Below are 17183 nucleotides of genomic sequence, written 5' to 3'. Positions count from 1 at the left end.
CATGGCTGCATAGGGATTTGAACTTGGATTTCCCCAGACAAGTCCAGCACACTAACCACTGTACTACTCTGCCTCAGCGTTCTTTTTGTGGTTATTTATTAGTAGTAGTATACATTTTTGAAACAACAAGGCAGACAGAGATGCCCTGGTGACTTCAGAATGCATTTAATATTTACAGAAGCAGCTTTTTGTAGCCGGTCTGTGCTTTACCTGTGGTTTGTACAGTTCTTTTCATGTGTGCGTGTGCTGATGTTTTGATCCTGCAGTGTTCAGTACAAACACTACTGGAGTCCTGTTAAGCACTATAAAGTAACTGATGTTTTCCATATTTCTCTGTAGCTGTGCTGATGAGCAATGGAGATTTGTGTGCTTGTGTGTGTTTGTATTTTGATCCCACACATTAGCTACAAATCTACACTTTGCCAGTTATTGCTGACGCACCTGCCTAGTCCTGGCTCCACCGTAATCTCTCGCTACCTGTGGCTCCTCCACCCATCACCTGACCTGCCTAGCACACACACCCCACCCAAGTCCCAGGAACCACCAGCCGCCACTGAAAATGGAACCATCAGACTGACTGGGATACTAAAACCAAACTGCTGGCATTCGTATTCTCTTTCTTTATATGTGTCATTACAGAATTTTAAAAAGCACTGCATCCCTATTCAACGGAAAAACATTCTAAGCAACAGAAAATGCTTACCTTCAAAAGAAGAGGATACTTGCATATTCTCTGGATTGGTGTTACTATGTAACCTTCAAGTGGTACATCAGTATTCTTGCGTCCTCCTAGCAGCATACAGTTCTAGAAAGGGAAGAAAACCCCTGCTCTTAATACAAACCCAGCATGATTCCAAGGTGCTTCTGCATTCAATTTGAAGTGTTGGCTATCTATTATATTAATTCTCCTGGGTGTGCCTTGGAATGTGCGTCCCAGAGTCCAGCTGATTGGCTGGGCGGCAGACACGCCTGATTGGCTGAGGCGCACCCAGGATTGGTTGCCACCGCCGTGGCCCGGCCATGGAGGCCAGAGGTGGCGGGCCCAGCCCGGCCGCGGAGGCAAGGCCCAGGAGGAGGGAAAGAAAGAGGGGGCAGAAGTGGCAGTGGGGAGGAAAGGTGGTTAGGCCCGGAAGCAGAGACTGGGGGAGAAGGGTGGGGAAAGGTAACCACCAGCCCCAAAGAGCACACAGATGCTCTGTGTGGGGTCGGCTAGTTACTTTTAAAACCCTAAATGCCTGAACTCTGTACCCGGGGTTTCCTACAGGTTTGCAGGGGTCCTAAACAAAGTTCCAGCTGGTGAATTCCTCCTAGGTTGGTGGTGGGACCTCTTCTGCTTCCCTTGACAGCAGGTGTTGATACCGTGGGTATTTCTTTCTTTCGGTGCTGCAGTGGTACCAGCAGAAACAGCATTCTAGGTGGCAGGCAATGACTTGTGCCCTCATTTTCTCCCCACAATGCTGCTCAACATACTGCAGTGCTGCTATGTGGAGTGAGGACCTGTGGGAGGAGGACAGGTTGGTGACAACAACCAGTCACCACTGCTTCTCTGGATGACTCCTCGGCATTAAAACAAAATTCTGCTGCCCCACCAACACCTGCCACTAAGGGAAGGGGAAGCCAATTACCTGTTATTGGCTGGGGCCAACACTCCCAAGAGAGCACAGGCCAGGAGTCAGTGGTGGGCCCCTCAGGGTATTTGGCTGTTAGCAGCTACCAGAGGATGCCATCTTGTGATGCTGGGCCTCTCTGCATACATTAAAGGTAAAGTGTACCATCAAGTCGATTTTGACTCCTGGCGCCAACAGAGCCCTTTGATTTTCTTTGGTAGAATACAGGAGGGGTTTACCATTGCCTCCTCCTGTGCAGTATGAGATGATGCCTTTTAGCATCTTCCTATATCGCTGCTGCTCAATATAGGTGTTTCCCATACTTTGGGAAACATACCAGTGGGGATTCGAACTGGCAACCTTCTGCTTGTTAGTCAAGCATTTCCCTGCTGTGCCACTTAAGGTGACCCATTAGGGAGACTCTTATCCCTTTTTGCACTCCACTCTCTATGTAAACTTAATCTATAAGCTATATACACAGTCGATATAGCATATTCGAAAATACATTATTTATTATTCATCAAACTCGAAAACTAATAAAACAGTAATGAACTGAGTCATCCCAGTTCCAAGTAAAATAGAAAAACACTGGATCCCATAATAATTCCTTGCTTATAAAATGCTTAATTTAATCTTTTTATGAATATCTCAAAGAAGACATGTCAATCAAAACTATTTTCATAGTAGTATTCATTTATTATTTCATAGTAGTATAGTAGTAGTATTTTCATTTGCATAACAAATGCAGAAGAGAAAAATGGTTCAAATAACCTATTTTAGCTTCAAATGAGAAAATCAGATATTTATTTCACTTGAGAACAACTATTTTGCAAGGAAATTTATTTCTTAATATATTTTAAAACTTCCTCAACAATGTGGTACGTACAAAAACAAGAATATTCTCACAACCTATTTGCACTGTATTAACCTGTGGCATGAAGTAAGTTTCACTTATTTCAATAAGTGTTTATTCCCATATGAGTGCACAGGACTGCAAATTTAAGAATGTTTTCTATGGTCTGGCAAAGAAATGTGTGATGGATCTTCTCTTGCCAAGTTGATCCTTCACTAGAAATATATCCTAAGCTTCAAGAGTTGGTTCTTGCAGTAAATATGCTGGGATATTTGTCACTTCACACTACAGATTTCAGTGGGATAAGATATAGGGCTGGCCCAACATTAAGAAAACTAGACAAATGGATGGGGTGCAACAATTGCAGAGGCAATTGTTAGCTCTGCAAATGTCTTGGAGAGAAGTGCTACTGGCTGTACTTTTTGAGGGGGTATACTTTGGCAGTTTAGCAGCTTATTGGCTGTGCCATATCTCCTTCTTTCTGGGGAATTCAATTGGGAGCTTTCTAATCTCCTCTGGTTGCCTGGTGCATAAATCCAGCTGTAGAGGGAAATACATTAAACATATAATAGATACTAAAAGGTGGCCTCTCATCTCCAGGCAGATTTGGATGATACAGATTATCTAGACACATTTCAAACCGGCTCTCAAGCTGGCTATGGGATTGAGACTGTCTTGGTCGGCCTGATGGATGATCTCTAATTGGCTACTGACAGAGGGAGTGTTACTCTGCTGTTCCTTTTGGATCTCTTGGTGGCTTTCGATACCATCAACCATGGTATCCTTCTGGGTCGCCTGAGGGAGGAGGGATTGGTGGTTCCATTGCTAGCTTTCTGTTAGATTCCAGCTAGTGTCACTTGGAGACTGATTCTCTGCAAAGCGGTTTTGGGTGGTATAAAAATATGTTTAAAATAAAAAGTGTTGAACAAACAAACAAACAAACAAGTTCCACAAGGCTCCATACTCTTTAGCTCCACATGAAATCGCTGGGAGTTTCATGTAGAGGTTTCAAAAGGTTTGGTGCCTTGTTATGGTGATGACACCCAAATCTATTTCTCCATATCAAATGCCTGCTTGGAGGAGGTAATGGGCTGGATGAGGAATAACAAACTGAAGTTGAATCCAAATGGAGGTACTGACTGTGGGGGTTCAGGACCTGAGAGATGATTAGATCTACTTGTTCTGGATGAGGTTATGCTCCCCCTGGAAGATCAGGTACATAGCTTGGAAGTGCTCCTGGATACAAAACTCTCTATGGTTTCTCAGGTTGAGACAGTGGCCAGGAGTGCTTTTTATCAGCTTTGGCTGATAATTTAGCTATGCCCATTTCTGGAGGTAAATGACATTAAAACAGTGGTGCATATGCTGATAACCTCCAGGATTGGCTACTGTAATGCACTCTATGTGGGGCTGCCTTTGCACGTAGTCTGGAAACTACAATTGATACAGAATGTGGCAGACAGATTGATCTCTGGGACAACCCAAAGGAACCATATAACATCAATTTCAAAAGAATTGCACTGGCTGCCAATATGTTTCTGAGTGAAATACAAAGTGCTAGTTATTACCTATAAAGCCCCTAATGGCTTGATTCTAGGGTACTTAAGGGAGTGCCTTCTTTGTCACAAACCCTGCCGCCTATTAAGATCATCTAGGGAGGTTCAGTTACAGTTGTCACCAGCTTGTTCGGTGGCGACTTGGGACCGGGCCTTCTCTATGATTGCCCCAGGGCTTTGGAATATGCCCCCTGTGAAAATAAGAGCATCACCATCTCTTTTTAGGAAGATTGCTTTTAGAAAGACTAACAGGTGTGTCGCCTGTTTTCTCAGGCTTTTAACTAAAATTAATTTTAATCTGTTTAATTGTTTTTATCCTATGAAATTGGCAAAATAATGCTTTGCTTGCCAAACAAACGTATAATGCTGCTCTGCAAAATTGTCAGAAGATGGCACTGACTGTGTGATGCAGACAAACTCTCTGAAAGCATTATATTAGTGTTCAGCTGATTTGCATCTATGAATTGTTGTGGTGTGAGCTCCTTCCCTCTGAGGAAAAGCTGAAGTGTTTGAGCCATTTTAGTTTGTTCATTCATTCATTCATTCATTCATTCGATTTCTATACCACCCTTCCAGAAATGGCTCAGGGCAGTTTACACAGAGAAATAACAAACAAATAAGATGGAACCCTGTGCCCAAAGGGCTCACAATCTAAAAAGAAACATAAGATAGACACCAGCAACAGTCACTGGAGTTACTGTGCTGGGGGTGGATAGGGCCAGTTACTCTCCCCCTGCTAAATAAAGAGAAAAATGTACAATTTTTTAAAAGAAAAACTACAACTAAGGGGGGGACATAAATGAAGCTCATAAAACTATACAAGTTATTGAGATGAATATAAACACTTCTCCCTCTCTCCCTCTCCCTCTCCTTTCCCCTCTCATATAAAATACTAGACCAGGGCTGAACAACTTTGCTCACCAGCTGCTGTTGTACTATGATTCCATCATCTCTAGCCACAGTAGTCAATAGTCAAGGATGATGGGAGTTGGAGTCCAACATCTGCAGGAGGGTTGAAGTTATGCAAACTTGTACTTAGACCTCGAGGTCATTCAATGAAGTTGGTTAAGAGTAGATTCAGGACAGACCAGAAATAGTAATTTCTGACATGAAGCAGAATTGTGGAGGGTGTGGTAATAGTCACTAAGGGATTAGGTAAACTCATGGAAGAGCATCTATAAGCAGTGATTACTAGCCATAATGATTTGAGGAACTTCCATGTTCAGAGGCAATATACCTCTGAAAACCTGCCTTCTTGCCCCCTTTGGGGTTTTCCAAAAGCATCTGACTGGCTAATGTGTGACACAAAATGCTGGACTAGATGGACCTTTGGTCTGCTCCAGCAGGGTTTCTATTATATTCTTATTGCTTTTAAAATAGGTAATTATATCACTTTGAAAACAACTATTATCGAATTACCAGCCTAATCAGAATACAACTACAGAATAAAAATTAATGTTAGCTTACCAGATACAGAATACAAATTAGTGTTAGCTTACCAGTAGAAATGTCCGCACTGTTCTTATTTTATTAAGTTCAAGCAAAAGTTTCTGAGCCTTCTCATGGTTACTACAGTATTCATCGTAGATACGGAATCTTTCTTTCTGGGGGGAAAGAGTGTTTGTATTAGTCATTTTGTTCCCAGGTTTGTTTAACTTTATTTCAATATGACTTAAAAAAATAAACTAACAAAGAAGATGTAACTGATTTACAATTTCTTCCCACTTATGAATAGCCCAATATGGAGGGGGGGAAACAAAACACAGGTGGCCTCATTATCCGTGTCCTCGCATTCAAGGTTTAGTGTATCCACGGTTGAGCAATGGAGACATGACTTCATTATTTGTCGATACAAAAACAGTGAAAATGCACTATCTGCAGTTCCTGGGTGGCCGGAAATTACCTCCGAGGTCATTTCTGGCCACCATTTTGCTAAACTGAGCCATTTTGTGGCTCTTAAAAAAAAAATTCCCCATGATTTTTTTGGTGTGGAGTATCAGCAGAACTGGGGGCTTGTAGAGCGGCATTGCTGGACAGCTGGAGACCTGGAGAGAATGCATGGTATGTTATTTAACTTCTTTCTGCCTCCTCTCCACTTTTTTGACCTTTTTTTTTACCCCGAGGAAACTAACCCCCCAATTCCCATTGACTCAAGGTCTCCTTATCCGTGTTTTCATTATCCATAATTGTAGGTGAGAATGAAACCCCTGTGGATAATGAGGGCCACCTGCAAAATACAAAATTGATATATGTCAAAAACTGAAAACAGCCAAATGCAGACTAAAAGAATGTGCTTCTTTCCATTTATTTTAATTTTATGTACTTCCTTCATTTATTATTAATTTTAATTTCCATTTATTTTAATTTATTTTAATTTTAATTGTTTTAATCAGTGTGGTGTTGCAATTCACAACAGCACTTGTCTGGATTTAGACAAGGGGGAGCTGGGTTCAGATCCCCATTCGGTCACAAACTAACCTTGGATAACAAAGCTAACCTGGGTAACCCTGAGTGAGTTGCTGTCTCTCAGTCTAACCAACCTCTCTGTAGAGATATTGTCATGATAAAGGGAGAACAAAAGGATAAAGAGGACACACAAATTTAAAAACCAGAGCTATGGTACTGGAGCTCCTTGGAAGAAGGGCAAGAAAAAAATAAGATAGATAGATAGATAGATAGATAGATAGATAGATAGATAGATAGATAGATAGATAGATAGACTCCTGACATTAAACAAGCAACTGTCCAAATGCTATAATGTTTGACAGGATGGATTAAGGATGGATTCATTAACTCTTTGGAGTCAATACATACACTGGGGCTAGAGATAGACTACAGGGTTTGCATCTTATGGTGACACGAGATGAAATGATGATTTTAAACTAGTTTTAATTTTATTTGTTTTTAATGAGTTATTTGTTTTGTTTTTATCTGTTTTTATATTTGTTAATTGCCTACAGCCATTCGGGTGAGGCAGAAGAAAGAAAGAAAGAAACAAATAAATTTAGCCTGAGACAGGTTAGAAAGTCCCAGTTCTTGCTTCCCAAAGGTTTTAGTATTGTAGTGCTCTGTTAGTAAAAAATGAGCTATCTGCCACTTTCTCTCAGGCTTTGAACCTATTGTAACATGGCTAATGTAACACATTGAAAATGTATTTTTAAAAATGTATATATATTGACTGCATTACGGGTAGCACTTAAAGTACAGTACAGTACATGCAAAGCAGGAGAGTGCACACACTACTGTATATTTCCATGACAAATATATATTAATGTAAAATAAATGTTCTTTTCTCCTGACTGAAAAATATCAGTTCAGAACGAGTTTGAAGAAATTAATTACAGATTGGTGCTGAAGTACGTGAAAGACTACCTTGGTGGGGGGGGGGGGGGAATCACAGTCCTTCTACAGGATGAACACTAACACATTAAAGCTCTCAATTTAGCACTGACTTTAGCTTCCAACGTCCTTAAAAGACCTTAAGTTATGCAATCAAGTCCATTCTTGTACTGAACGTGGAGTGTTCATGCACTGCCATGCCAGCAATTACTGAGGCAAAATGCTGAGGCAGTGAAGGAAATCAATTAAATACGAGGCTTATATTATTAAAGTTGGCATACAAAGTGAAGAAAGCAGGTTCCCACTTCTTGCTGAGCATTAGGTTCAGGGTGTAGACACTTCTCAATACTGGACAGGAAATCCTTGTGCACTTCAAGAATATCTTCAATATTTGAGAACAACATCTGTAAATTAAATAATCCAGAATATAAATAAATACAAACAAACAAAAACCAATAAAGGGGGTGGGGGAGGAAGACATTATCACTAACCTTAACTGTTTCTTCTGTAACATTTTTTTCAACTTTGGAAGCAGCCCATTGCATTATTCTATGAAGGAATGCCTGGAAAAGGGAAAGGGAAAAATGTCAATGGCACTGAATAACTGTAAGGCAGAAGGAGAGCCATGTTATATATCAATATATGACATCAGCTGTCATATCAGCAACCGTCTACTTTCCTACTGAAGCAAATCAAGAAGGTGGTATGAATACACAACCATTGTCTGAGCGACACTTAATAAGATGAGAAATAAAGAATACAAACAATATAAACATACACATTCCAACTGATGGGGTGCTAAGTATGAATACAATGCATGAGTTGCTGGAGGTAAACATAGTAATAAGCCAAGGAGGCTTTCAGAACTACATTTCACCACACCAACCACTTCTCATTTTGTATATGTGAGAGAAAGGATCATTTGAGAAGAAGAGGAAGTAGGAGTGTCATAATAAATAGTAAAGTGTAGACACTTAAAAAAATAATGGTTTCTAACACACACACGCACACTCACCTTTTTACATCCTTCCCCAAATCATTAGCAGAAAGCAAATTCCACTGAACTCTATGAGATTCTCCAATAACCATGATTAGGATAGAATATTAATCATTCTAGTTCTATGTGAACTGCTTTGAGAACTGTATTTGTTGAAAAGTGGTATATCAATATTTGTAATAAATAATATATTTTTTGCCCACAACAAGTCAGGCAATTTCCATTATCTCTTATTACTACTGCCTTTCACGTTGCCTCTTTCTTTTGTTATCCTAGTCTCTTCGTTTTTTGGTAAAATTTCTTTGGGGAAGATTCTCTTTGTAACCTTAAATCATAATATGCTAGATAATCTGAACTAAAAGAATCTATAAAGGGAATTCCTACATATAAACCACAAGGTCAAACGGAATACTTCAGCATTTCTAAGCAATCATTTGTAGTTTTCATAGTTCTCTGAATTGAGGAACATAGGAAGCTGCCATAGTCAGACCATTGGTCCATCTAGCTCAGTATTGTCTACACAGACTGGCTGAGGCTTCTCCATGGGGGATCAGCAGGAGAAATAAGTGCACCCTCCCCCACTCAAAAAGCTAGACACCCCTTGCTGTTGAACCAACAGAACCGCCAGTTCTTCAAACCGGTTCCATGCACATCCCTACCAACTACACCAGAAATAAACATATTGAACATTAAGGCCACATTCCAATACCAAAACCCTATGCTTACTACTATCACTTTGGTCAGATATGTGCTACCAGACTTGCGCCTTCCATAACCAACAATGAGAGACAGTTGAATTGCAGGAAAGAGGTTGAAGTCTTATTTACATCTTTTTATGACATAACAACATGCACACTCAGTCCTAATAGTCTCTATGGGGGGGGAAACACAGAAATAACTAGTCAGGCACAATGGTTCAGCTCTCACTCCTAAGCATGATATAAGCAAATAAAAGAAAAACAGAAGCAAATCATGTTCAGATACTTAGCAACAGCCTATTTAGCCCACAACAGGCACAGAAACTGAATGTGCTTCTGGAATGGAGCCACTAACAAAAAGATGTTCATTTAAACGATGCAAACATGGCCTCTATTTACATGGCCTCAAATCATAAGGTTAGAAACACAGATAGCCAGATGGTGATGATGATGAATTCGATTTCTATACCGCCCTTCCAAAAATGGTTCAGGGTGGTTTACACAGAGAAATAATAAATAAATAAACAAGATGGATCCCTCTCCCCAAAGGGCTCACAATCTAAAATAAACAAAGGATAGTCACCAGTAACAATCACTGGAGGCACTGTGCTGGGGGTGGATAGGGCTAAATAAAGAAAATCACCATGTTAAAAAGTGCCTCTTTGCCAAGTTAGCAGGGGTAATGCTAACCCTAAATAATGAAGTCAACAGTTGCTTTCTGAAACTGTAGTATCATTGGCATCCTAAAAAGCATATTTTTAGAATCCGTGCCTGCCCCCTAGCCCTAAGAGGTAGCAGCCACCATTGCTTTTCTACCCCCTCTTCCACCCTAGCTTTTTAAAAGGCAGATGTCATGGGCATGTTATCGGACTCTGGGGATGAGGAGGAGACAGGCAGTGTGACAGTGCAGGAGGGAGTTGAGCAACCTCAAAGGCAAGAAGTTGCAGATGCAAGCAGGACTGACTCACGGGACATTGAAAAAGAAACAGAGCCTAGTACGACAGCTCCTGTGGAGGAGGTGCAGCCAATCTGAGCTGTAGAGAGGCATCAGTTGAAGAGACTGGAGGAGAGACACACGCAGAACGGCTCAGCCAACAAGAAGAGCTGCTGAGTCAGGGACCCATGATTGAAAGCACATGGCTTCAGCCTATTTAAAAGGGCTTTGCCTCAGCCGCATTGCTGGTAGAAACGTCGTGCTTTGGTGAGCTATCCAGCTGTGTTCCTGCTTGTTTTGACCATGCTTTGACTCCGGACAGTTTGGACTCTGTTTGTGGAATTTGACTTGGACTTGGTTTGACCAACTGGATATTGTAATGACTCAGACTGACTTTGGTTTGGAAATTGCTTACTGCTTGGCTCTGACATTCTTCTTTTGACCTTTTGCCTACTTCATGCTCCGTGGATTAATTTGGATACAAAACAAAACTGGGGTGATTTGGAAGGCTTAATTTCGGACAAAATACAAAATAGGGTTGATTCAGATTTGGTACAAATTGAAACAGAAAAAATACAAAATGCGCAACCCTATTAGCTTCTAGAATGGTCCTCCTGAAGAGTTTATTGGATCCAGTAGGATTCCAAGAAGGCTTGGAGGGATTTAATGCTGGCTTTGCCAGTGATCCTGTTGATACCCTGGTTGAGAATTGGAACAACTTGCTCACCAGGGCAGTAGACACGATTGCTCCTAAGCGTCCCCTTCAACCCGCTTCAAAATTGGCCCCCTGGTATATGGAAGATCTATAGGGGCTGAAGTGGCAAGGTAGGTGACTGGAGTGCAAGTGGAGAAAGACTCGACTCAAACCCGACAGATTACAACATGGAGCACATTTAAAGAGCTATGCTTAGGCAATACGTGCAGCAAAGAAGCAGTTCTTTTCTGCACATATTGCCTCTGCGAGTTCATGTCCAGTGGAGTTGTTCAGGGTTGTGAGGGGACTAGTATCCGCCCTCACTCCCTTGAACCAGAATTTGGAGTAGTTACCCACTGTGATGTGTTTAAAGCATTTTTCGCAGATAAAATTTCTCGGATTTGGGACTATTTAGATGGCGACTCCACAATTAATTTGATGTCTGAACTGGAGGTATCCAACAACTCCTCTTATGTGATTCGAATGGATCAGTTTCAGCTTGTGACTCCTGAGGATGTGGACAAACTGCTTGGAGCAGTGATGCCTACCACTTGTTCTCTTGACCCTTGTCCAACATGGCTTGTTCTATCTAGCAGGGAGGCTGTTGTAGGTGGCCTGGTGGAATCATAAATGTTTCTCTGAGGGAGGGCAGGAAGCCTCCTTGTCTTAAGGAGGCAATTATTAGATCTCTTTTAAAGAAACCTGCATTAGATCCCTCAGAGTTGAGCAACTATAGGCTTGTTTCCAACCTCCCATGGTTGGGCAAGGTAATTGTGAGGGGGGTGGTCTCTCAGCTCCAGGCGGTCTTGGAGAAAACTGATTATCTAGACCCATTTCAAACTGGCTTCCGGGTGGGCTATGGGGTGGAGACTGCCTTGGTCATCCTGATGGATAATCTTCAGTTGGGAATTGATAGAGGAAGTGTGAATTTGTTGGTCCTTTTGGCTGTCTTGGTGGCTTTCGATACTATCAACCATAGTATCCTTCTGGAAAGTCTGAGAGTGTTGGGGGTGAGAGGCACTCTTTTACAGTGGTTCCGCTCTTACCTCTCAGACAGATTCCAGATAGTGTCGATTGGAGACTGTTGCTTTTCGAAATCTGAGCTTCAGTATGGTGTCCCTCAAGGCTCCATACTCTCTCCAGGCTTTTTAACATCTACATAAAACCGCTGGGAGAGATCATCAGGGGATTTGGAGTCGGGTGTTATCAGTACACTGATGACACCCAGATCTACTTCTCCATGTCAAATTCCTCAGGAGCTGGCATATCTTCCCTAAATACCTGCCTGGAAGCAGTAATGGGCTGGATGAGGGAGAATAAACTGAGGCTGAATCCAGATAAGATGGAGGTACTTATTGTGCGGGATCAGAATTCCAGAGACAATTTTGACCTACCTGTTCTAGATGGGGTCAAACTTCCCCAAAAAGAACAGATACGCAGTCTGGGAGTACTTCTGGATCCACACCTCTCCCTGATTTCTAAGGTTGAGGACGTGGCCAGAGGTACTTTCTATCAGCTTCAGCTGATATGCCAGCTGCGCCCATTTCTCAAGATCAATGACCTCAAAACAGTGGTACATTTGTTGGTAACCTCCAGACTTGACTTCTGTAACGTGCTCTACTTGGGGCTGCCTTTGTACATAGTCTGGAAACTTCAGTTGGTTCAGAATGCAGCAGCCAGGTTGGTCTCTGGGTCATCTTGAAGAGACCACATTACTCGCTTACTGATGGAGCTACACCGGCTGCCAATAAGTTTCTGGGCAAAATACAAAGTGCTAGTTATAACTTATAAAGCCCTAAACGGCTTAAGCCCTGCGTATTTAAGAGAGCATCGTCTTCATTATGAGCCCCACCGCCCATTGAGGTCACTTGAGGAGGTCTGTCTCCAGTTACTGCCAGCTTGTCTGGTGGCTACACAGAGACAAGCCTTCTCGGTTGCTGCCCTGAGATTGTGTAATGTGCTCCTTATTAAGATATGATCCTCTCCATCTCTGGCAAAAACATCTGACAACCCATCTCTTCACCCAAGCTTTTTCATCTTTTTCAAATTTGTAGGTTTTAATTTTCTGGTTGATTTTAAATTGTTGAAAAGTTTTAAATTTTATATGTGTTTTAATTCTGTTAAAATTGTTTTAACTAACTGTTAACAGCCCAGAGATGAAAGTTTGGGCAGTATATTAATTTGATAAATAAATAAATAAATAATCCTAGAGGGGACGGGAAGGAAGTCATTTAATACTTACAAGTGTTAATGGCAGTGGCCACAGGAGGAGGGCAGCTGTGGCTCCTCCCACCAGCCTTCCCCAGCATAGCTATGGCCAGCAATGGCCTGTTTCAGGCCACTGTGCATGTATGGGGAGGCCGGAAGGGGTGAGGAAGGAGGGAGGGAGGGAGGGAGGGAGGGAGGGGTAGGCACTGTTCCCCCATAGCCCCTGCCACCACCACTAGTACTTGTAAGTACTAAATGACTCCCCTCCCACCCCCTCTAGACTTAGGGAACCCCCCTACCCCTTTACTAGTAAAGGGGAATGCTTACCGGATTCCCCTTTACCAGTAGAGCTCTGAACCAGTTTGGCAGTCAAACCAGAACAGGTCTGGTTCATCCAGAATCAAAATTAGGCCAGGTCAGTTCAAATCCAGTTCGGATTTGAATCAAACCAGCAAAACCAGTCTTCTGCACATCCCTAACCCCAGTTCCTTCCTTCTTTCAAATCTCTTCTGTTTACAAGACATTTGCATCCTTCAAAAATAAACACTTGTTTTTATGTCCCATATCCTAATTAAAGAGTTATTACTGGTAATACGGAGCATTTTAGAAACAACTCCTCCCCCTCCAAAAAAAGTTTAAAATAACCCCATTTAGATGAAGCAAATCATGCTCCCAGATTGTTGACAAATAAGATCAAACCCTGGTAGTGGAAAGATTGCATAATGATTTCATTAACATATAGGGATCATATTGCTTCATATAAATATGAATTACAAGTTACAGTTTTATAGTCAGGAAATGAAACATCTCAGTTTTAAGTTTACCAAGCACTTCTGCAGCATCACTTATACTCTGAGACAATGAAGCAGTTAATGCCAGTCAAGATTTATATGTGATAAATCATTACGTTTCAACACTTATATTGCACCTTGTCTCAGGAAATAATTCAGGCTCAATTTACAATATGAGGTTGTTTAAACATATTTTCTCCCCTTCTAGAAATGAGCAAAATCTTATTTTTCCAAGCCAGTGGTCTAACACGCAATACTAAAGATTATAACCACAACACAAACAAATTTAGATTGCTATGAAAAGAACAGTGTCAGTAGGCTTTTTACCTATTCTACATTACATATGCACTAAAACTTCAAAGCAGGTATTTTTTGTTTTATTCTCTCTCCCCCCGCCCCCCAAAGCTTTGGAAATGTTGAGTAGTGTTATTTTTAAATTAATTTCCTTTAGTGATGCTTGTAATGGAAATTTGGAGAACAAATTTAGAAGAGTACACACATTCATATTACACTCAAAAACCTAACTGTGTTCTTGAAGCATTTTTATTTCAGTTGCAGACAGCACAAATATTTGTATAGTATTTCTGGCTTTGTATAACAGGTCCGATGCCAATTAGGTTCAAAGCATACACTTACAATTCTGATTCAAGGGATGAGGAGCATGTACTAGCCCTCTCACAACCCTAATCAATTATGTGGGACATGAGCTTGCAGATGCAACACGAGTAGAAAAGAATCACTTCTTTGCTGCACGTATTTGCTGAGCATAGATCTTAAAATGTGCTCTATGTTGTAATCTGTTGGATTCAAGTTGAGTCTTTCTCCACTTGCACTCCAGTCATCTACCTTGCTGCTTCAGCTCCCATAGTTCTTCCGTATACCAAGGGGCCAATTTTGAAGCAGACTGGAGAGGACACTTAGGAGTGTTCATGTCTACTGCTCTGGTGAGTTTGCGGTTCCAGGTCTCCAGGGCATCAACAGGAACACTGGCAGAGCTAACATGAGATCCTTCCAAGGCTTCTTGGAATCCCATTGGATCCAACAACCTTCTCAGGAGGACCATCCTAATAGGCCCCTCACCCTAACAGAGGTGGGTCATGATTGTGAGTCCAACCTTAACCAGATGATCCATGACAATAGGGAAATCACAGGAGTCCCCACCCATGGAACAACACAACCCTGATCAGAGTAAAAGACTAGATCAAGCATGTGTCCAGCAGCATGAGTCAGTCCCAAGACCATTTGGGATAGGCCCATAGTTATCACCGACACTATGAACTCCTGAGCCTCCCTGGACAAATGCTTCTCAAAGCCAGTATTGAAGTCCCCCACCACCATAAGCCTGGAAGACTCCAATTCCAAGCCCGAGACCAAATCCGTCAGCTCATTTAAGTACTCTATTGGGTACTATTGCAAATATCTTTGCAATCACTTTCATGGGAACAACCAATTGGTGTGTTTGTGTTCTTGTACATAAACATTGCAATAGCCCCAGAACAGACAACAATTCCCAAGAAACACTGCACCTGTCCCAGGACTGCAGGGAATTCTTTTTTTAAAATCTCATTTTAAGTCATTAAAAAAATGAAACCAGTTCTGAGGAAGACTCAGCTCCCTCCCAGGAGCAACAACAACAAAAGGACAGCTTGCCCAGTCTCCTGCCCCATTAAGTAACAAAGGGGGTTGAGAAAGGGGCAGGGAGGGACCAAATTGGGACTAAATTGAACTTGAACTGGACAACAGGTTCAGGTTGGGTCTAATTTTGTCTAAGGAGTTTTTCAATTTGGCCCCCCAAAATTCCACGGTCCTGATGCCTCTGTGTCCATGTGAGGATTAGCCTATAACATATACAACAAGCTATAATTCAAACTGTTACAGGACACAAACAGTTGTGAAAGAGTTTTATCCACCATCTTTGTACCAGTTGATAATCCCTACTTTCTCTAACCAGGTTATCTGAAAGCCATAAAGTTCTGAAAGGATATTTTTCTAGATGCTTTCTCCATCAAGCATAGGCAAAGGTGGCTCCATAAAGGGGGTGGGTGGAACCATCGCCCCCTCAGAAAAGTAGTGTTCCTCAGGGCCACTACTGAGGGTTCAAAAAATTCCCAGTGGTTCAATCTGCTCATTCGTCTTGGTGACCCTTGGTGACATTAAGGGATTTGGGGTGGTTTTTTCCTGTTTTTAAAGCATTTTTTCCTTTCATTTTCAGTGTTTTTGAGGTGGCAGTTCCCCTACACCCTGTTCCCATAGACTTTAATGCCTCACCAATCACTAATTTGCCAACTGTGGGGTTTGGTGAGGGATGACTGTCATTTAACAGGTTCATCCAGGAATTACCACTTCATTTTAAGTGTAACATTTAACATAGCAAAGCATTTAATACAGAGGAATTCTCTCAAAGCAAATTTTATGTCATCTAGAAGCTGGGCTATAGATAATATTTTGATATTTGAATGACTGCCTGATCTGATAGTTTCATGGTGACAGTTTATAGATTTTTCTGCATCTTGATGTCAGCTTATGCTGATGGTTGTGTCTACAAAAATTGATGCCTATTCAAGGGCGCTTCAGAGAAGCTTTGACAGAAAAGAGGTAGCTATTAAAATTGTGATAAAACTGTCATTTCATTTGGTATATTCCATACTATTAAATGTGCAGTTTGAATCAAGATAAGCCCTATGAAGTACTAGTTGTGAAAAGCAACTGTGGCCTACATTTTAAAATGTCTATCCTTCAGCACAAATGACTGTGATGCTGTCTAAGATTAAAACTTCATTTACTGCAGTTGTGCCATGCACATAGGCCAAAGCCTGTTTTTGGTCTCTGCTCTTTCTTTCAGGATAGGACTGTCAAAGCCATCACTCACTTTGTTCTATGAACAAACCAGCACTGCAACAATCAGCCTCAGCTGCCAGTCCCCTTGGCATCTAACACAATCATATTCAGTTATTTCTAGAGTAAATAAAACCTAAAATATTGGTTTCACATATTTGTGAATATCCTAGTCCTGTTCAGACATTGAGGCTATTCACACAAGTGAGCAAAACCAGGCTAAGGGAACCCGGCCCGGTTTTGCTTGCTCGTGTGAACCACTGGGGTCGCAGCCAATCCTGGTGGCTACATGGCGGCAAACCTGCCCAAGTAGCCACCTCATTAAATGAGGTTAGGGGAGTGAGCGCTCATTAAATGAGGTTAGAGGAGTGAGCACTTCCCTCATCAAATTGATGAGGGAAGTGAGCGCTTCCCTCATCATTAGGGGAGTTAGTGTTTCCCTCATCAAATTGATTGTGTGTCCATGGAGAGCACACTCAGTGGGGAGGGGGGCACCCAGTAATACACAACACACTTGTGCGGTGCATTATTGGGTTTCTAGGGACTGGGGCACTGCATGGCGGCGCTTCCCTGAGCCCGAGCCCCGGAACAGCTGAGCGAGGCACAGGCGGCCCACAGGAAAGCCGCCGCTCATCTGGGTGGGCTATCCAGCCACCCAAGGACAGAACACT

At 41.9% G+C, this 17183-nt stretch overlaps 1 protein-coding gene across 6 annotated transcripts in view; it reads right to left on the bottom strand.

Annotated features, from left to right (window-relative positions):
* Positions 1–17183, bottom strand: part of PREX2 (phosphatidylinositol-3,4,5-trisphosphate dependent Rac exchange factor 2) — a 233498-nt gene that overhangs the window by 161793 nt on the left and 54522 nt on the right. For all 6 annotated transcript variants that reach the window (XR_008306840.1, XR_008306841.1, XM_053248942.1 and 3 more), the window contains exons 2-5: positions 7847–7918; positions 7637–7759; positions 5516–5620; positions 704–805 (exon numbers count right to left, since the gene is read on the bottom strand). Coding sequence is in view for 4 of the 6 variants with exons in the window: in XM_053248942.1 (XP_053104917.1) it covers positions 704–805; positions 5516–5620; positions 7637–7759; positions 7847–7918 (402 nt within the window). In the remaining 2 variants the exon portion in view is untranslated. The remainder of the gene's footprint in view (positions 1–703; positions 806–5515; positions 5621–7636; positions 7760–7846; positions 7919–17183) is intronic.

The sequence above is a fragment of the Hemicordylus capensis genome, chromosome 4 (assembly GCF_027244095.1).
Source record: "Hemicordylus capensis ecotype Gifberg chromosome 4, rHemCap1.1.pri, whole genome shotgun sequence".
In the NCBI taxonomy this organism is placed as follows: Eukaryota; Metazoa; Chordata; class Lepidosauria; order Squamata; family Cordylidae; genus Hemicordylus; species Hemicordylus capensis.
The sequence above is the reverse complement of the archived record's forward strand: the minus strand, read 5'-3'. Positions and strand labels throughout refer to the sequence as shown.